Raw genomic sequence first — 22,270 nt, 5'->3', positions numbered from 1 at the left:
ATCTTGCTCAAGTAAAATTCCTCCCCCTCTTCCAAAGACAAGGTATGGTGAGATCAAATAAAGCTGTCATCACAGTTTTCCTTGCTGAACTACCTAAAGCACAAGTATAGATGTGTGCACTGACGGATCCAAGTGACTGTACTTTAGATATGCATCAGTGGTTCAAAAATCTGCATGGAGGTCAAGGTCTCCAACCTAGCAGATTTTTGGTCAATACCATTATAGCTGAAGGTCTGCATTTGTGGAGGTAAGGATGTTTAGGTTTTCAGAGGTAATTTTTTTTATACTAACTTTATATGAATACAATCTCTCTACAAAGTTACAGCAAATGTGCAATCCTCATGCACGGTGCATTTCTTCTTCTTATTATTATTTCCTAGGAGATGCCTAGTTTATTAGAACAGAACTCCAAACTTTGATAATTGCTGTAGAGCTGGTAACAGCCCAGAACTACGTAATACATTGCTTTTAAACTTTCTAACAATAGTTTAAGATCATATTAATTTTATTCCTCTTTTGCTTATTTTAATTGTATCTCCCCAGTTTAAATCTTTTTCACTATTCCTACCTTTTTTGACCCCGCCCCTACACTACTTACAATTTGTTATAACTTCAGCAGAGTTAGAAGATCCTTCAGCTTTCTCATATCATCCATTTTTTTTCTTTTCAAAACCTATCCATTTTACCTGGCCCATCTAGCATGGTATTTTTTCTTCCCTTTTACCTATCTCCTACACCCTCCATCCATAGTTCTCAACCTTCCATCTCTAAAATGAGGAACATTAGCTCTCGTAATGTGGAACAAATGGGCAAAATGTGGAACACATACTAATGGCTTACTAACGACTTCAACTAGGAAGGTCATAGGATGGTTAAAATATGCTGGTTTTACTTATAAAGAAGAACTTTTAATGAATTAATATGATTAATTTATATTTACCATGGATTTCACTTAAAAAAAATTCCTAACACTGAATGTGTGAGTCTTTCAATGTGGAACTTCGAGGAACATGAACTTTTTAAGACCACAAATGAGGTACGTTCCTCGTAATGAGGTACACTTGAGAGGTATGCCTCCATCCCACCACTCTTTGCAGCTCTTGTAGCATATTTTCAAGTTCTTGTCTGCTCAGACTTTTTTCTCATTTGCCAGTTATTGCTTTGATACAGGAAATGTTGACATTTTGCACTTTGAGAGTTCTGGCAGGGAAGCTATCTTAGAATTTAAACTGTCAAGCATTCAGGATTCTAACTCAAAGTGCATGGTTCCTAAATGTGAAAGACAATGGTTTTATGGCTCTGAAGAGGGAATCGGCATTGGTACTGGTTTGCTGTATTTTTAATATTGGCTAAAACAGCCTGGGTTCTTATTTTTTGTTTTATACTTTTGTGACAGGCTTTTGAGCTTCTGATGTAGGGGCTGTTGAATATGTGTCACCGTTACAACTCAAACTTTTTTGTTTAGGTGTGTTACCTTTTCCTTACCTCTCCTCTGTAATGGACTGAGCAACCTTTTTCTAAATTTCTTCTTATGTGACTCAGAAAACTTTCCAAATTTCTATAACCAACTTTCAGACATGTACTACATAAAGCCTTTAGATGTTAAAGTTTTGTAGTTTTACTACATTTTCTGCAATGCTTACAACTTTCATAACTGTGACCTACCCCTACACAAAGCACATACTTAAGATGAAAAGGGGAAAAAATCTAGGCTTGAAAGTATAACAAACAGAAATGCACTCATGAAGCAGAAATCATGGCAGAACAACCAACAGTTTTGAACTTCTAAGAACTTACTGAAGTGCAGCACTTGCATGAGACCAGGACTGGCCTAAGCACAAGAATCACAAATCTTTGGTAAAATTCCCAAAAACTGAAGCAACATCACCAATGAATACAATCTGAACATTACTATTTGCCTCCATAATGACTGTTCCTGAAGTAAGAGCCAGCAGTATATTTTAGTTCTTGGGTCTAAATGCATCATTCATAAGCCAGAAAAAGTACAGTTTTGTACCTACCATAAATGTAGATGTTCGAGTGTATACCCTGCTGCAGTCATCACACTTGGGTTATCTGCCGTCAGGCGGTCCCGCAGTTGGCTCGAATTCCAAAGTCTTGGTCCGGCATTGGTTGCTGTCGCTTCTTCCCTGACGTCAGTGCGCCAGGGGTATATAAGAGGCATCCAACGCCATTTTCTTCAGTTTTTCTTGCCCCAGATGTCAGGTGCCCCCAATAGGTAGACAAAATATATATATATAAAAACCTAAAGCTATATAAAAATAAAACAATACTCCTAGGCACAAGCAAATACACCACAGAGTTAGCATAGGATAGAGTGGCAGAGATAAGTTCAGCTACTTCAGAGGGGATGGAGGGAGGGTAACCTGGACTGCAGCAGGGTATACACTCGAACATCTACATTTATGGTAGGTACAAAACTGTACTATGTTCATCATGTTACCCTGCTGCAGTCATCACACTTGGGTAGAATCCCAAAGCTAAGGATGGGAGGTGGAGTCAAACAGGGTTAGAGGAGGCTAGAAGGCCCTGCAAAACTACAGTGGCGAAGCCAGCTCTAGTCTTAGAGTAAAGTGGTAAGTGATAGTGTTTGGTGAAGGTGTGTACTGAACTCCAAGTTGCAGCTTCCAGAATATCCTTGGTAGGCACACCCCTGAGGAAGGCTGTAGATGTAGCTGCTGCCCTGGTGGAGTGGGGCCTAATGCTAGCAGGAACTGGTTTTCCATGGTGGGTGTAGCAAAAACGTATGCAATGTCCTATCCATTTGGAAATGGTCTGTTTTGAGATAGCCTTTCCTTGTGATGCTGTAGCATAGGATACAAAAAGCTGGTCAGATTTTCTGAAAACCTTAGTTTTATCCAAGTAGTAACATAGCTGCCTGTGAATGTTCAAGGAATGCAGCAGTCTTTCTCCTTTGTTCTGCGGATTTGGGAAGAAGGTAGGTAAATGGATGGTTTGATTTAGAGCCACACTGGATACCACCTTAGGCATAAAGGAGGGGTTAGTTCGTAGAGAAACTCTGTCTTGATGAAAAATGAGGAAAGGCTCTACCGCCATAAGAGCCTGAAGCTCTGAGACTCTTCTGGCTGAAGTAATTGCTAGCAGCAGGGCAGTCTTCCATGATACAAACTTTAAGTCAGCTGAAAAAGCTGGCTCAAAAGGAGGTAGCATAAGTTTTTCTAGAACAAAACTGAGGTCCTAAGTTGGTGTTGGTGCTCTCCTGGGAGGCCTAATGTTTTTGGCCCCTCTGAGAAATTGCCTTAGAAGTGGATGTGAAAATAAGGGAGGATCCGTGTTGTAGTGAGCTGAAATAGCTGAGGCGTGGATTTTAATAGATGAAAAAGAAAGTCCTTTCTGTAACATCTCAGTTAAATACTGTAGAATCTGAGGTATGTCCGGTAGAAGGGTATTTTGGCCTTTAGCTTGGTTCCAGGCGCAAAACCTTTTCCTTTGTCTGAGTAGACTTTCCTGGTGCTGGAGCACAAAACGAAACAACCAAGCCAATGAAAAAAACGTTTATTTCTCTAGCGCCTCGGTACCATACTCCTTGAAGGCTTACTGTGGCAGAGGCGCTAGAGAAATAAACGGTTTTTCATTGCATTGGTTGTTTCGTTTTGTGCTGCAGCAATTCATCCACTTGTTGTTTGTTTCATTTTTTCCTGGTGCTGGGCCTGCTGGCCTCCAGAATAACATCCATAACAGCTTGTGAAAGAGGAGCTGGCTGGTTGCTTAGGAGATATGCCATGCAGCCAAATTTAAGGTTTTGAGTTGGCTGTGTAGAATCTGACTGTCTTTCTGTGTGAACAGATGAGAAATTTGTGGTAAAATCCATGGTGGGCCCAGGGCCATATTCCTTAATAGTGGGTACCAGTGCTGGCGTGGCCAGTCTGGGGCAATGAGCATCATTCGTGGTCTCTCCATCTTGACTTTCAGCAGCACCCTTGTGGGAAGGGGCAATGGAGGGAAGGCATAAACTGACAGCATTTTCCAACTGAATAAGAGTGCGTCCACTTTCCAAGCTTGATGGTGAAATGTCCTTGTGCAAAATTTTGTTAGCTGATAGTTTTGGGGGCTGGCAAACAGGTCTATGTCTGGGTGAGTTATCACTGCAAATACTTTTGGATTCAGTTTCCACTCGTGGGGATCCATGATGTTTCTGCTTAGGTCGTCTGCCAATGTGTTCTTTTTTCCTGGCTGGAATTGAGCTTGCAATTGTACTTGGTAAGCCAGTGCTGTGTTCCACAAGGTCATTGCTTGCCTGCATAGAGGGTAGGAGTGTGTACCCCCTTGTTTGTTTATGTACCACATTACTGTGGTGTTGTCTGTCCTTATTATAAGCTGTCCTGGATATAAGAGGTCCTTGAAGGCTGTAAGGGCATTCTGAACAGCTAGCATTTCTTTTTGACTGATGTGCAGATTTCTTTGATCTGCAGTCCATATGCCTTGAATGCATCCTGCCATGTGTCCCCCCCAGGCATAATCCGATGCATCTGTTGTCATAGTTTACCTGGCTGGGGGTAAAGTGAAAGGTTGACCCTTGTTGAGGTGACATGCCTGCGACCACCATAGAAACTCCTGTTGAAGGCAGGGAATGAGAGGTATCATTGTTTCCAAGCTGTGGCTGTGTTGATTCCATACGCTTTTTAGGTACCATTGTAATTTCCTCATATGCAGTTTTGCAAATGGTATTAGTAGTATACAAGATGCCATGAAGCCCAAGGCCTGCAGAATTTTTCTTGCAGGGAGTTGGGTCTTTGTTGCCATTGTTTTGAAGTATTGAGTTAACTGTAGTTGTTTGTCTGGCGTCAGGTAAGCCATCTGGGTCGTTGTATTCAAGCTGGCACCCAGAAATGTCATATTTTGTGAGGGCACTAGTTTTGATTTATTTTCGTTTACTGTATACCCTAGGCAACTTAGAAGGTGTTTTACAAAAGCCAGATGATGTAAGAGAGTATCCCTGCTTTCTGCTTGGATGAGGCAGTCGTCCAGGTATGGATATATTTGAATTCCTCTTTGTCTGCAGTATGTAATTACTGGTGCCAGACATTTTGTGAATACCCTGGGTGCAGTAGATAAGCCAAAGGGCAGTGCAGAGAATTGGTAGTGGGTTGAACCTGCAATGAAGTGGAGGTATCTTCTGCAGTTTTGTCTGATAGGGACATGCAGGTATGCCTCCTTGAGGTCCAACGTTACAAGCCAAGCTTTCTTGCCCAACATGGGAAGAAGCTGCTGTAGTGTTAGCATCTTGAATTTGGGTACTTGCAAGAAGGTGTTTAGAATTAAAAGGTCCAGAATGGGTCTCCAAGCATTGCCCTTTCTGGGGACTAGAAAGAGCCTTGAGTAAAATCCTTGGCCTTGCTCCTGTGTAGGTACCAGTTGAATGGCTCTCATGTCCATGAGAGCTGTTATTTGTTTTTGTGCCCCTGCTCATTGATTTTGTGGCAGGTTTGGCATGCCTTTTATCCTTGGCAAGGTGTGGAAATGGAATCTGTATCCTTGTGAGATAATGTCTAGGACCCATTTGTCCTTTGTGACGATGCGCCAGTTGTCTGCAAAAAGTGCTAATTTTCCTCCCAAGGGAGCTGCCAAGAGAGTTTTGCTTGGCAGTTTGATATTTAAGTCATTGTGTTTGCCTTCTAGTAGTTTGGGACCTGTCTTCTCCTCCCTTCTGTGTTGCAGTGCCCCATTGGCAAGGTTTGTAAGGGATTTGTGCTTGTCCTCTGCCCCTTGGGCACCTGTATTTACCCCTCTGTGGTCTGTCAGAAGCTGGAAAGGACCAATTTTTTGTTGGCCAATTTCTGCTGAAGCATGGGGGCTGTACCTGTAAGAAATCTTTGACCATCTGCATAGATTTTGCCTTATCCTCCATTTTTTAAAACCTCTTCTGCTTTAACCCCAAATAAGACATCCTGCTGTAAGGGTGCATCTAGTAACTTTGCTTTAACATGATCAGGCAGAGTTTGTTCCTTTAACCAAGCATGCCTACGTATAACGGACCCAGTAACAGCTGCTCTACAGGAAGCTTCCAAGGAATCAAATCCACGTTGTAAAGTATGTTTGCCCACCTGTTCAGCTGCATGCAACAGATCCTGCATTTCCTTGAATTCAGACTGTTGAGAGTGCGTGCTCATCTTTTGTTTTATTTGAGACATTAGGAATTGCTGGTATTTAAGCATGTGAAATTGACAATTTAGTGCTCTCATAGCCAGAGTAGCTGAGGTGTAAACCTTCTTCCCCACCTATCTAGTGCTCTGGTGTCCCTTTCAGAGGGTACAGGATTTTTGGCCCTAGAAGCCTTAGCCCCTTTGGGACCCTGGGAGATAGTCTCTGGATCAGCAACAGGGCTTTTGAAAAGGAATTTGTGTGAGTCAGGCACTCTATAGTATCTATCTGGTTTGGCTGGAGCAGGAGGCAGAGAATCTGGATTTAGACTAGATTCTAAATAATCATCATCCACAATGTCTAAAACTGGGGGGATAGCAAGTGGTCTGTGCTGGGGGAGTAAAAGAAACTCTCGGAGCCTTTTCTTTGAGTCGGAGTAGTCCTGACCTTCCCAGTGGAAATGTACCCTCATAGTATGTAAGGTTTCCTCAAAGGAATAGTCTTCTGGGAGAGAGGCTGAGGGAATGGAATCTTCAGCATCAGAATCTTCATAAGGGGGAAAGGAGTAATCCTGTTCCTCAGAGGAGCCTGAGGAAATAGACACTTGATCAGAGGAGGCATAATCCTCCTCTTGTCTAGGCCTTTATTCGGGGGGGGGGGGGGGTTGGGAACCCCTAATTAAAGAAATCAAATCTTCAGCCATTTTAAGCATCTGTTTCTTAGGCATGGGGCCTTGAACTGGAGACTGAAGTGCAGTCTTTTTTGGTTTTAGAGGAGTCTTAAGCTTAGCATAAGATTTTATGGTGAGAGCAGTCGGTCTGAAGACACCTTCTGAAACCGAAGGTGTTTCTACAGCACCAGTTTCTCCTTCTGCAATGTCGTCGGTAGGGCCTAAAGAAAATGGTTGCATCGGCCTAGAACTCTCTGCTAGAGAATCCAAAGCGGTCTGGGGTTCCGATTCTGCGGTAGCCAGGGGCTGCGTAGGCACCTCACTGAAAACCAAAGGGCCGGCGACCAGCCCAGCAGAGGCCTCAAAGTCTGGCTTGGATCTAGGCTGCCTGCCTTTATCTTTGCGTTTTTTATGCACGCCAGTAGTCGGTTGCTCTGATGGCATAGTGTAATTAAATTTTCTACCAAAGTAGTGTCGTGCAAAATCAAAGCGTCGCTTTATAGTTCGCTTATTGAACCTAACACAAAACCGACAACCAGTAACGCTGTGGTCTGGGCCTAGGCAAGGTATACAAAAAGAATGAAAGTCCTTATGAGGTATTTGCTTCCCACAAGAAATGCAATTGTTAACTTTTTCTGACATCGGACTGATGCAAGAAAAGGTTCCCCAAAGGGGTACTTAGCTTTGAAGACTTCGGACTGAAACTCGATTAAAAAATCTCAGGTGTCGGCCGACCGGCACTTGCGAACTGCTTCTGCTTCGGGCACCTCGCGGCAAGAAAGACTGAAGAAAATGGCGTCGGATGCCTCTTATATACCCCTGGTGCACTGACGTCAGGGAAGAAGCGACAGCAACCGACGCCGGACCAAGACTTTGGAATTCGGGCAGACTGCGGGCCCGCCTGACAGCAGATAACCCAAGTGTGATGACTGCAGCAGGGTAACACGATGAACATCTAACAAAAGCATGAAGTACGTTCTTCACTTGAATTACATTTCAGGCACTGCCCTAATGTTGTTCAGGTAGCTAAGTACTTAGCCAAATGCATTTTGATTACAAAAAAGGGCTCTAGGACAGGACCAACAAGATGAAAAAGAAACAAAGCTGTCATCACACGATGTATCTCTATGAATTCCAGTTAAATTCAGACATTAACATTAACCTGTGAGGTTTATTGTCCTTCTAGCTTCAGATAAGACAATAAAAACATAACACCAAAGCATTTATAAAAGCATCAACTGAGATACTGAATCCAGACAAGAAAACTCATTTAAAACATCCTAAATCTTGAGCGTATCTACCTACTCCCTAACCTTCCAGTATAAAGCTGAACTTTATCCTTTAATTTCAAAAAGAAATACATAAAAATATAACTTATTTGCTTTTCTCAAAAAATATATGTGATAAAGTTGAAAAGGAATTGCTTCCTATGGAACCTACCTGATTTCTCTGGAAACAAAAGTTGCATGCCCACAGTTTGGCTCTGTAATCCACTTGGCTGCAAATTAAGACACATATGACAAATGAAAAAAAAAATAACATTCAGTTTGATTTCACCCCAAAGCAGTACCAAAGTACATAACACTGCAGCAATTAATTACAGAAAATGAGAATCGTACTGCATACATTTTACACCTTCAAATAAAAATACTGGCAGAAGATATAAAACCTGTGGTTACTTATACTGGCAGAAGATATAAAACCTGTGCTTACTTACTGGTCTGACACAGGGAAGAAGCTGTAAGAAAAGAATATGAAAGACAGAAAAAATCTGAACACACATCCATGATAAGCACAATACAGAGCTACACATGCAGGTCTCTGTTCTTAGCTTTAAAAGTACTAGGTAATCTGTCTCCAGACCATTATAAACCAATCCGAAAAAAAACTATTCAAAAGTTCCATTCAGCCTCAAGGAGGGCAATGCAAGACAGACAAGGGGAGAATTTGAGGCTACTCACTAAACTATTTAGATTTAGCTTGAAAGTGGAAAGAGTGTTACTCTCCTTAACATGCAATGCAAGTTTGTATGAGAGGGGAGGGATACATTGGGATATGCATCCATCAATCCAAAGTATTTTATTTATCTGTCAGTGAAGGTTTAGTTGCTTTAACTGGGTATTTGAGGTACAAAGTGTTGTTCAAAGGACTAGGAGATGAAAGAAAGTTGTCTCTTTCATGGCATGAAAGATTTCCCTGGAGGAGTTTATAAGAGGCTAAGTACAGAGAAAGGCCTGCCAGTCTGCCCTAATAACAAAGATTTGAGGCCACTGCTACATCTAGACAAATACATGCCAAAAAACACATTATGTTCAATAATGGGTCTGATGAGATATGACTAAAGGGAATTAAGACTTCTCTGGACCTAGAGGAGATGCCTTTAGAAATTAGATGAGACAGAAAGATGCCTAAATCCATAATGGTATTTACCAAAATTAATTCTGCTACATTTTATTCACATTTAGTTTGAGACCATTGTCAGCATGGTCTAACTCATATTGGAGCAATTGTGAGTCAGTGGAAGGTCAAACAACAACACCCAGTTTACAGCTGTCTGCAAACTTTGACAGCCACAAGCCAGGACTGTTGGCTTGAAGGTCTGTGAAACAGACGTCAAATAGGAGAAGGCCCAACACTGAGCCGAGTGGTACACCTCTGGTAAAATTTTTTGCTTTCAGTAGTGACACCTGTGACTCTAACCACATGTTCTGTCAATCAGTCAGCTATTCACTGCACAACATATTGATTTATATTTACATTTACAAGTGTGTCCAGGTAATACCCACTGCATTAGTTACCTTTTCATCAAAATTATAGCAGCTAAAAAGGCAGAATCTTCCTTTGGCAAAGCCAAACTGATGATATTCCAAAGTTAAAAGACTGTTCAATGTGCAGAATAATCGGGTACGAGATAATATGCTCCACAGCTTTTAGCCTACAGGTGCTGGGGTCCATTGTTGGGCCATCCTTGTGTAACAGTACTACGCTGGTTGTTTTCCAAACTCCAGGAATGTAACTAGAGAGGCCATTATTAAAGACGATAAGTAGGGAGTTCAAATAGGTTATATTTGGCACCGACAGTCAGGCAGCATGGTATACTGATGAGTTATTCTTAGCTTTTAAAAGGTCTGAAAGAACTTGTTTCCATAGTAATTAAATGGGGTGTCTGGGATTGTGGAATAACTACAACAGTGTTTTCTAGAAGTCCCTAATATGAACAAAAGTCCACAAGAAGTTGGGAAAAAAATACGCCCAATGTGGAGACCAATATATAAATAGGCAAATAGACAATACAGCTGTGTGAATATAGTGACAGTAAAGTACAGCTAAGTAAGGACATTTGCAAAAAACAAAACATAAACGACTTTCCTGATAAACAAACATTAAATAAATTTTATTGGAGAGGTCACTGTTCCACTAAATTACAACACTCATGTAGTTCATGGGAGTGCAGCAACTACATCCAAAAATCAAGTAAAAGATGAACTTTTTAAAGACATCCCCAGCATGAGACTCAATATTAAGAGCCCTTTTGGGTGTTTAACAAAAGGTTGTTAAGGACACCTATGCACTATTAAGACTGGGTCTTGCATTAGGAAGTAAACAGAAGACAATGCTGGATAGCGAAGAATAGTGGCAGAAGTAAAACAACAAAGCTGTTAGATGCTTTGCTTGGTCACACTTATAAACAAAAATTCTAGAAGAACAAAGCATCTAACCAGTTTTAAAAAAGTCTGTTCTGCAGACAGACACTTAGTACCATTAGGCAGAAACTAAATGTTTTAATCGGCTTTCAAAGCCACTAAAACAATTTGCACTACTACACTTTTTCTCGAACTGGTAGTACATGCAGCACATAAAGTTCCATGGGCTACAAAGAATTATGACTGGGTGTGCAATCATAACCAGCTTGATGCATTCTCAACATCGATGCCAGGATTCACCTTTTGAAATTTGTTCTATGGCTGAATGTCTTTGAAAATAACCAGCGTATTATTTATATGAGATATGAATGCAAAGACCAGGGCAGCCACGGTGGTGCAGCGGTTAGCGTTGCCGCCTCACAGCAAGAGGTTCTCTGGTTCAATCCTTGACTGGGATGCCTTCTGTGTGGAGTCTGCATGTCCTCCCTGTGGTTGCGTGGGTTTCCTCCCACATCCCAAAGACATGCTGTAGGTGGATTGGACACTCTAAATTGGCCCTAGGTGTGAGTGTGTGCGTGTGTGTGCCTTCTGTGGAAGGTTGGGCACCGGGCTGGCAACTCGACACTGTAAAACTCCACTGACTATCATGAGCGGACAGGTGATCCGCTGTGGCAGCCCCTAACCGGGAAAAACACGAAAGAAGAAGAAGATGAATGCAAAGACCAGATCATAATCATCTATTCTCCTGATCACTTGTGTTACTAGGGTCTGGTCAGTTTTGCTTAGCAGTAAATATCCCCCATATGCATAAAGCCTATATAAACATGGGTCGGGCCAAGAATTCAAAATTACAAAACTGGCTGTCATCAGTGTGGTTCTTTTTAATAAGCCATGTTCTATAATTAGTGGGACTTGTGATAAACAGATAATGAGTAAAATTTAACACGACTGGCATACTGCAACACACAAATGTATGCAAAAGAAAACATTTATGATTTCAGTAATGAGCCAACACCTTAGCAGAATCTAACACCATATATAAATGAATGCAAAGCTGCAGGATGGTAAGTGGGTGCCTTTAATACAAAAGTGATACCTGATTCAAAGATTTCCCATTATGACGTGCATCCTAAGACAACATTCTTTCTTCTGAGAGGGTTACTGTAACGGTGAATCACAATATTTGAGCAGAATCATAAGCAAGCAGTATCAATGAGCAACCCACCGTGTGAACAGTTACAGAATCTCCTGCAATACGACTGTTCCAAAGCTTGCCCTTTATCTAGACTTGTAATATATAGCCATCCATACTGAAAACCCGAATATGCACAGAGATAAAACAATCAATGTGTCCCTTTATTCCCCTCCCTAACATTTATGTTTGTTCTACCACTCTGTCATAACAAGACTCAGACTCTATGTAACCTTTTTAACCAACCATGTCAATATATGACTCGTATGTCAATATATGACTCGTATGTAGAGTTACCACCTGTCCCTCTTTGCGAGGGACAGTCCCTCTTTGGGCAGTTGTGTCCTGACAAAAAATTTAAAAAATGGCAAATGTCCTGAGATTTTAGGACAAAATTATTTCCTATATTTTATGTAATAGTTGCATAAAACAGTTATTCTGTATCTAAAATACCTAAATGTCATAAGAAACAGAATAAGCAACTAAAATGCTACAAGAATAAGCTTTTATTTAGGCAAAAAAGATAAGTTATATCCTTTGTACTGACCGTGGGTATGTGTCGGCCTGTAAAATCTGATGTTTGTACCGAAAATGTCCCACTTTGGCCATTTGAAAAGGTGGCAACCCTACTCGTATGTCAATATACAACTCATATGTTATGTAAACTCTATACCTCTTAATGTCTCTGTATCACAATCTACCAGTATTCTTATCACTTAGGCTGACTGTTGCATCTTTATGTATCTGTATCTTTTAACCTTAATTTTAATTTTATCTTTTGTATTTTCTTTTGCTTTATCTTTTATATTATTATGTAATGTGGAGCTTTTCTCCCCGGGCTTCCACTGAAAATGGGCTCCTGAGTCCAGTGGACCTCCCCGGTCATCAAACTGAAATAAATAAATAAAATGTAATCAGCAGCAGAAGCAACAGCTCTACAGGACAGTGCCTTGACAAATATCTCTCAAGTCTTCTGCTGTGGACGTCATAATAAAAGGCTATATAATGAACCAAAATCCTGGACAGTCAGTTTATAGGCCAGAACTTCTAGTCCTCCAATCATAAAACAACAAACAAAAAAAAAACATAACAGTCAAGAGTGGTCTTTCTGATTATTAAGTTATTTTCATTTTGCTGACATGAATGAACACACAGCAAAGCCAATTTTCAAAGGTCTGAAAATACAGAGCTCCAACAGTTTTTGAAGAGTGCTGTTAAGTTTCTATGCACAGAGAAAAAACAGATGACAAGCCAAATTAGCTAATCTAGTCTGCTACACACAAAAACTGTACAGTCAGCAGCAGTACATTTCAAAGACATTCAAAACACTGATAATGGACAGTAGAGTTATGCCTCATTCAACAGATACAGCAAAAACAAGCCAAGCCAGGAAGCTATCACCAACCATGTCTTGACAGCTAATGTGCATCAGTAACAAGTTTTAAAGCAATCAGCTTCAATTAAAGTGTTCGTCTGTGTCTAGGCACTGTACAATGAAGTTAGTGCAAGACATCATAAAAATAAAATGAAAAAATATGAAACATTAAACAGCTACAAAAGAAAATAAATATAACATAAATCAAGTATAAACAAGTTAAAAGGAAATTTTATATTATAAAATTGTGTAAAATGAACTGTTCAAATGAAAGTAAGGAGACAAACCGCCCACTGTCATCGAGTAAATAATTCATCACTGCATAATCAAAATGTAGATATTTAAAAACACTTTATTTTTTTACAATCTAAATATTATATGGATCCCAAATAAAACAAATAGCAGAGAAAGAATTTTAAAAGGTCAACAAAAAGTCTGGCAGCATTTTGAAACATGTTCTACAAATATGTAAAGCACGCTGCCATTATTTGTTTGTCCATGCTTAGGAACGGAGTTCAATGGACCAATTTCAAGTCTGGCCTTGTGTTACAGAGATACCAGAGAATAGAACATCAAAGTACAATGCAAAAATATAACACATACAAGTGTAAGCAATGACTACTTGTTGTTGTGTCTTTCGGCTTTTCCCGGTTAGGGGTCACCACAGGGGAACTCCGGTCCGCTAATGATTGGCAGTAGATTTTTACATGCCGAGTTGCCAGCCCAGACACACAACCTTCAACAAAGGTATGTCCATTCACGCATGTCTCCACACAGAAGACGCTCTAGCTGAGAATCAAACAGGACAACATCTTACTGTGAGGCGACAACGCTACCGCACCACCACCACCGCAGTGTAAGCAATGACTACTAATGTCATATATAGTCCAAATTAAAAAGTATTTGCCCCTTCCTGATTTCTTATTTTTTTGCATGTTTGTCACACTTAAATGTTTCAGATCAAACAAATGTAAATACTAAACAAAGACAACCCAAGTAAACACAAAATGCAGTTTTTAAGTGATGATTTTATTTAATAAAGAAAAAAAACTATCCAAACCTACATGGCCCTATGCGAAATCGTAATTACCCCCTAAACCTAATAACTGGTTGTGCCACCCTTAGCAGCAACAACTGCAATCAAGCGTTTGAGATAACTGACAAGGAGTCTTTCACATCGCTGTTGAGGAATTTTGGCCCACTTCTTCTTTGAAGAATTGATTTAATTCAACCATACTGGAGGGTTTTTGAGCATGAACCACCTTTTTAAGGTCATGCCACAGCATCTCAACTGGATTCAAGTCCAGACTTTGACTAGGCCACTCCAAAAGCTTCATTTTGTTTTTGTTTAAAGCCATTCAGAGGTGGACTTGCTGGTGTGTTTTGGATCATTGTTCTGCTGCAGAACCCAAGTGCACTTCAGCTTGAGGTCACGAACTGCTGGCCGGACATTCTCCTTCAGGATTTTTTGGAAGAGAGCAGAATTCATGGTTCCATCAATCACAGCAAGTCGTCCAGGTCCAGAAGCAGCAAAGCAGCCCCAGCCCATGACACTACCACCACCATGTTTAACTGTTGGCATGAAGTTCTTTTTCTGAAATGCTGTTACTTTTACACCAGATGTAACAGGACGCACACCCCCCATAAAGTTCAATTTTTGCTTCGTCAGTCCACAGAATATTTTCCCAAAAGTCTTGGGGATCATTTAGCAAAAGTGAGATGAGCCTTTATGTTCTTTTTGGTCAGCAGTGGTTTTTGCCTTGTAACTCTGCCATGCATGCCATTTTTACCCAGTCTCTTTCTTATGGTTGAGTCATGAACACTGACCTTAACTGAGGCAAGTGAAGCCTGCAGTTCTTTAGTTGCGGCTTTGTAACATTTTCCAGACTGATAAATGTCAATTACTTTCTTTCTCATCTGTTCCAGAATTTCTTTAGATCGTGGCATGAATTTCTTTAGATCGCGGCATGAATTTCTTTAGATTGCGGCATGAATTTCTTCCTTTTTGGGATCTTTTGGCCTACTTCACTTTGTCTTACAGGTTCTATTTAAGTGATCTCTTGATTCAACAGGTCTGGTAGTAATCAGGCCTGGGTGTGGCTAGTGAAATTGAACTCAGCTTTCCCAAAAATGTGATTAACCACAGTTGCTTCATGATTTAACAAGGGGGCAATTACTTTTTCACATAGGGCCATGTAGGTTTGGCTAGTTTTTTTTCCCCTTAATAAATAAAACCATCACTTAAAAACTGCATTTTGTGTTTACTTGGGTTATTCTTTGCCTAACATTTGTCTAATATTTAAATTTGTTTGATGATCTGTAACATTTGAGTGTGACAAACATGCAAAAAATAAGAAATCAGAAAGGGGGCAAATACTTTTTCATTGCACTGTACATACACTGTAAAGACACAGTGTGTGTCCTGAGTGAGTTGTGTGAATAAACGGTTTAGAAAATATACAATAAATACAGCATGATAACTATAAGAATCAAGCAGAAACAGGTTAGAAAAGATTGAGAGAGACCAGATAAGCAATTCACAAAGAAACAATGGGGGATATATGTATGTATTCCAAATATGCAACAAAGTTTAAATGATTTAGGATCTTTGCTTGGAAGTGTTTACGTATATTTTTATACCAGAAGTAGACTTCAAAGGATTTTTTCTTACGTAGACAGCAAATGTTAGAAGTGTGATGGGGAAGAAACAGGCAACTGGGAACATATTTTCTGGGAGTGTAATGAGTTGACAGACTTTAAAGATTCCCTGCAGACTGCTCTGTTGGACATACTGGGTAAGCAAATTGGTGTAACCAAGGAAATTATTTTTTCAGCTACGATACAAAATCGGAATTGCTTAGACATAGTAAGGCCTTGCCGAGTCTAATTATGGTGGCTGCCAAAAAAAGCAATTTCTAGAAAATAGAAATCAAAGTCTAAACCAACTGTACTAGAAGTAGTCAATATAGTAGCAAAGATAAAACAACTCAAAATGGGATCTTTAGAAAAGGATAGGAGCAAATTACATAGAAAAAAATGGGAATTGTGGCAATAATACATATAGAGGAGGAGGAATGAAGTTTAAAAGAAGGCAGGATTTGAATGAGCTAAGTAATGTTTGGCTGACAATGACTGGATAGCTTATAAATGATGTATAATGTTTGCAACTAAAATTATGTCAATATCGTTTGTTTTCATTTATAAAAATGTATGGCTGCCTGTGTCATAACTGATATCTTTTTTAATAAAGATGTTTCTTCTTTAAAAAAAAGTGTGTGTGTATGTATATGTATATATATCACACAAATATATATAAATAAATATATATATACACACATAAGCACACATATATCTACACACACACACATATATATATATATATATATTATACACACACACACACACACACACACACTATACTAGTGCATATGCAGACAAGATATACATTGTGGTGATTTAAACTAGGTGTGAAAATTTGTAAGTGATGTGGCTAGGACTAACATTTTATTAGCACCAACTGACAAGAAAAGCAGATAGGAGGAAGCATCTGATTAATACATGTTAGTTTTGTTCTAGGTATTTGAAGTCTGGGACCTGGTTTAGACTGGAATCTGAGGTAGTATCTGGTGGTGCTGGGGATCCATGTGTTGAGCTGAAAGACTTTGCAAAGAAGTGAGCCTAACAGAAGGTCAGTTCTGATTGATTGGCAGACAGTTTGCTCTTGTTATAGTGACACAGGAATTATTGGTCAACCTATAGATTTTGTTGGACAGGGATTGATTTTTTTTTTTGCTAGAAGCAGCAGCTGTTTGAAGAAGTCCATAATCCAGCTGAACAAACAGAATACCTTTACCTGTTGTTGGCTGTACTAGTGATGAAGGTAGGGAATATTTTTTCTGGTACACAACAGGAGGTGGTCAATTTTGGGTCTTGATTGTTCTACATAGATTTTGAAATTAAGAGTCTGATCTAGCAAGATGCCTAGGTATTTGAGGATTGTTTCTTTCAACTGTATGACTATTTTCATATTTTATAAGGATGGCGGTAGGGGCTTTTTCTAATTTTTATGGTGTGCTGAAGAGCATGTTTTGTTGGTGTTAAGTACCCATCTGCTAGTGTTAAAGCCAGGAAGAGAGAGCCCTGAGGGCATTTTGGAGTTGTAGATCGATATCAGAGTGGGATGGGCTGGATCTATGTATTATTACTGGCATGCAATGAGATGGGCAAGTGTGGAAGATCAATCGGAAGTTTATTAATGAAGGTGGAGAAGAGAGGTGGGACAAGGATGGAACCTTGGGATACCTCCTTGCATATGGGTGTTTCCACTTAAAGTGATATTCCAGGCTTGACTCTGAAGAATTTACTGCAGATGTTGTTTTGGAATCAACCTGAGGGCTGCATGGCTGACACCAATTTCTACCATGTGATATAGAAGTATGGTGTGGTCAGCCAGGTCGAAAGCATGGGTTAGAGCTATAAAAAGGATAACGGTATGGTTGCCTTTATCCATATTAAGTAGTATGTCACTAATCAAAGTCCAGAGAACTGTCAGTGGGCTTCTACCTGACCAGAAGCCACACTGATTATGACAACCAAGGTTACACTGGTGCAGAGAAAAGGAGAATTGGCTGTATACTAACTTCTATAATAGTTTCCTTAAAATGGGAATACTGAAAATGGGATGGAAGTGAGATGTTTTTGAGGGTTTGGATTGCTCTGTTAGACATTTTATAATAGCTGCTGTCCATAGTGCTGGCACTGTATTGGATGTGTAGTAGACACTACAAATGTACACAGAGGAGTAAGTTAGGTGTTCTCTGCAGTAATAAATAAACAATGAGCATAGCCTGTCTGAGCCAGAATGAACACCCTGTAGGCCTGGTTAAAGAAGTACATTGAGGTATTTTGCCCTGATCTTTTCAAAGTGGAAGGGAGAAAGGAAGAGAGTATATGTTATACCCTGGGCTTCTGACTACATTCTAATTCACCAGCTCAGTCTTACTATACTCAGGTACACTTAGTGCCACACTTTTTCCTTATGCTGATGCCCAACTTGTATTTGTAATGTGCGAAAGAACAGGAGTAGCATTATTTCTTTAATTTATTTATTTATTTATTTATTTACTTAATTACTTACTTACATTTGTTTACTGGGAAATTCCAACTGGACGCAGGTCCTTTTTCAGTGGAGGCCCGGGGTAAAAAGCTCCACAAGTAAATAAAATCATATAATGGAGAATGTTACAATAGTGGTTGAATTACAGTAAAAACCTTGACATGCAGAGTACAAAAAACAGAGTCTATATTATATGACTGAAAGTGCATATGTGCGACTATGGAAAGGTCGACACAATGCATGGAAATTCAAAAGAGCAAACAGCCATGGAAGTGAATTTTTCCATAGGGAAAAATGTATGCGGCCATTCGCTAATTTAACATCATATTGAAAAACAACAAAAAATAGGCAGGCAACAGTAATTCTTAAACTTTTATGGTTAGCGCTTTCGTCACGTATTCTTACACTCAACTTCATCAGACATTAGTTAAAAGAATGGTAGCCATATTTAAAACTAGATTCATAGTCACATGTTCAGTCACCTCACATGACACCATGTCACCTGAAACAATTCTCATTTCTATAACGCATGTATCTAAAATTTGTATAAACAATCGTGCAAAAAATGTATATACACTTTCCTATTGACTTATTACTCAAATTCATATGTACATATACAAAAAATACATATACATGAAAAAGCCAGCTAAAACATCCAAAAAAAACAATATTTGTTATTGTGTACATAAAAATAGTTACAAGTCACTAATCAACCTGAATAAATTTCAGTTGAATGTCATAAATGCATGTACTTGTGCATAAGTGTGGGGGGGGGGGGGGGGTTATGTGTAGATAAACACAAGGAGTGCCCTAAATTATATGTCTATTCACCTGAATATTAGCCTTGTGTTAACATTTTAAACTCCTCAGTTTCAAGACACATGCCAAAGAGCATATGTCGCTCAACCCTGATGTCACATAGGCCCTGAATCTAAGCTGCCAAATCAGCTCCTTCACCTCAAGTTTTAAGCCTAATGGACCACCCCTGATGTCAGATTCAATTTGGTCGATCACCCTGAATGTGAAGGAATGACCAAGGTTTTCTACCACATGTTTTGCAAGAGCGTTGTTAGTTTTGGCTTTCCTGATGTGGTAAATATGCTTGTGCACTCTATCCCTTAGTTTACGCTCAGTCTTGCCTATGTAAAAACCTGTACAAGACTGGCAGGAAGCGAGGTAAACAACCATAGTGGAATTGCAATTAAATATACACATAAAATCCCCCCCTTATGCACAAGTACGTGTATTTATGACATTCAACTGAAATGTATTCAGGCTGATTAGTGACATGTAACGATTTTTATGTACGCAATAACAAATATTGTTTTTTGGATATCCAGTTCCAAGAAATAAAGAGGCACAGTCATGGCTGTTCACTCCAAAAAAAACTTTACTTCAGTGCACAAACACAAGCACTTTCGCCAAAAGGCGTCATCAGGTGTAACAATTAGCACATTTACTTCTAAAATTTCCCGTACTGGGATTGACTTCCTTGATGTTACAATAGCCAGGTTCAAGATTAGTGCCACCTGTGACACTGCACACTTGGTTTACTTAGCCCACTGCACACAATGTAGGCTGTTCGACATAGGGAAAACAGATTGTTCCTTTAATGAACGGGAGCACATTTATAATATCAACAAGGGCAGCAGAGTGAATGCACTTGCCAAGCATGTGATGGACACGGATTCCGATCATACATTTTTGTTTTTAGTGATTTCTAGGACTTATGATAACATTAGATTAAGGGATATACGGAATAAAACAGAAGATTTAGAATAAACATGGATTGTGAAACTAAGAAGTGATTCAGGACATGGTCTCAATGAATCAGTACCCTTGAGACCCAAACTTAAACAAAGACCTCTTAGGAGGTAATTAATATATATATTCATTGTTTTTAATTGTTTTTAATTATTAGGGTTTGATGCTTTAATATTTGTTTTTAGGTGCATATTTCTTTAAAAATAGTTATGTGATTTTAAATTGGATATATAGGTGCTTGTTTTTTCCCTATGCTAATTGTTACACCTGATGATGCCTTTTGGTGAAAGCGCTTGTGTTTGTGCACTGAAGTAAATTTTTTTTGGAGTGAACAGCCATGACTGTGCCTCTATTTCTTGGAACTGGATATTCTTTTTTCAGAGACACAGTATTTGAGCCTTTTTGTGGTAGCTTTTGTGTTTATTGTTTTTTGGATGTTTTAGCTGGCTTTTTCATGTATATTTATGTATTTTTTGTATATGTACATAAGAATTTGAGTATTAAGTCAATAGGAAAGTGTATATACATTTTTTACACAACTGCTTATACAATTGTTAGGTACATGTGTTATAGAAATGAGAATTGTATCAGGTGACATGGTGTCATGTGAGGTGACTGAACATGTGACTATGAATCTGGTTTTAAATATGGCTACCATTTTTTTAACTAATGTCTGATGAAGTTGAGTGTGAGAACACTTGACAAAAGCGCTAACCATAAAAGTTTAAAAATTACCGTTGCCTGCCTATTTTTTGTTGTTTTTCAGTAGTTTGTTTGCAGTTTAACTCTACGCTAATTTAACATCATAAATAGGTGGGGGTTTCTGCCCCCCACACCCCCCTAACAAAATATACCAACTTAGATTGCACTATATGGAAGGTAAGGGCAACTCCAAGAAGTTGGCCAACCATCTCCTTGCCCTATGACACTGAATCGCTTAAATGTGATTCAATGAATGTGTCGCTCAAGACACATTCGCGTAATTCATCTTTTGTTGTAATAATACAGACCCCAAAAAACAACAGTAGGATACAGAACATACAATGGGTAATGAATATTAGACTGATATTAAGTTGATAAAATGAGGATGCCTAACTATACTAACAATATGTTAATTCCTGAACTACTATAAAATGTTTGATGTGTATTGCCATATAAGGGGTGGTTCCTTTAAGCAGTGCACAGCAAAATCGGAATATACCTCAGCTTAGCAGATAAACAATGAAATAGCCATTGGCCCAGAATATTAAAAAAATGAAAATCAATGCTGCTCCCCTCTTAGATAACTTACTTGTAAGAAAGGACAATGTTGTTTGCCAAGATGCCGTGAACACTATTGTGTATAAAAGAGAAAGTACAGTTTTGTACCTACCATAAATGTAGATGTCCGAACTGGATAGCATCTGCAGTCATAACAACTGGGTTGTCCTGTCGTCAGGCAGGCCTTCGGTCGGCCGGATTCCAAAGTCCGGGTCCGGCTTCGGCTGATGTCGCACTTCACCCGACGTCATCTCTGCTGGTCTTCGGGTATAAAGGCATCAGCCGACGCCATTTTCTTCAGTGTTTCTTGCCCCAGATGCCAGTTGCCCTCTTGGAAGGCTAAATTTTGGGTAAAAATGCCAAATTTTCCCAAAGGATAGAAGGCAAACACAAAAAATAAGCATGTATGTACATATATACAAACAAATACACCATAAGAGACTCCCCCCCACCAGCTAGCTATTAGGAGGGTAAATACCCTAGGAGTACCACAGAGGGGAAGGAGGGAGGGTAATCCTGACTGCAGATGCTATCCAGTTCGGACATCTACATTTATGGTAGGTACAAAACTGTACTATGTCCTTCATGGATGCATCTGCAGTCATAACAACTGGGTAGAATACCATAGCCAACTAGGTGAGGAGGAAGAATAGATTATGGTGTGGTTAGGATCCCTTGCAGTACAGCAGTGGCAAACCCTGCTCGGGATCTGGAATACAGAGGTAAATTATAATGCTTAGCAAATGTATGCACGGAGGTCCAAGTAGCCACCTCAATAATGTCCTTGGTTGCCACTCCTCGTAAGAAGGCTGTGGTAGTGGCTGTTGCTCTTGTAGAATGAGGTCGTATGTTCTGTGGAATTGGTTTTCCATGGAAGGAGTAACAGAATCGTATGCAATTTCCTATCCATTTGGAGATTGTCTGTTTGGAAATTGCTTTTCCTTCCCTTCCTGTTGCATAGGCTACAAAAAGCTGGTCAGTTTTTCTGTTACTTTTGTTCTGTCCAGGTAGTAGCGTAGCTGTCTGTGTACATCCAAGGTATGCAGCATTCTTTCCCTCTGTTTTGTGGGTTGGGAAGAAGGTAGGTAGGTGGATTGCCTGGTTTAGGGACACTCTGGATACCACC

The 22,270-nt window shown here is 39.6% G+C and overlaps 1 protein-coding gene across 2 annotated transcripts in view; it reads right to left on the bottom strand.

Moving 5' to 3' along the window:
• Positions 1 to 22,270, bottom strand: part of SEC23B (SEC23 homolog B, COPII coat complex component) — an 836,569-nt gene that overhangs the window by 745,537 nt on the left and 68,762 nt on the right. Inside the window, exons 1-2 of one of the 2 annotated variants that reach the window (XM_044056989.1) lie at positions 19,306 to 19,312; positions 8,234 to 8,291 (exon numbers count right to left, since the gene is read on the bottom strand). Coding sequence is in view for 1 of the 2 variants with exons in the window: in XM_044056987.1 (XP_043912922.1) it covers positions 8,234 to 8,291 (58 nt within the window). In the remaining variant the exon portion in view is untranslated. Of the gene's footprint in view, positions 1 to 8,233; positions 8,292 to 19,305; positions 19,313 to 22,270 lie in introns of those variants that run through there. The other variant, XM_044056987.1, reaches the window with a different exon arrangement.

This window comes from Protopterus annectens, chromosome 1.part2, assembly GCF_019279795.1.
Source record: "Protopterus annectens isolate FY-2018-M chromosome 1.part2, PAN1.0, whole genome shotgun sequence".
In the NCBI taxonomy this organism is placed as follows: domain Eukaryota; kingdom Metazoa; phylum Chordata; order Ceratodontiformes; family Protopteridae; genus Protopterus; species Protopterus annectens.
Note: the sequence above shows the minus strand (reverse complement) of the source record. Positions and strands in the feature narration are given on the sequence as shown.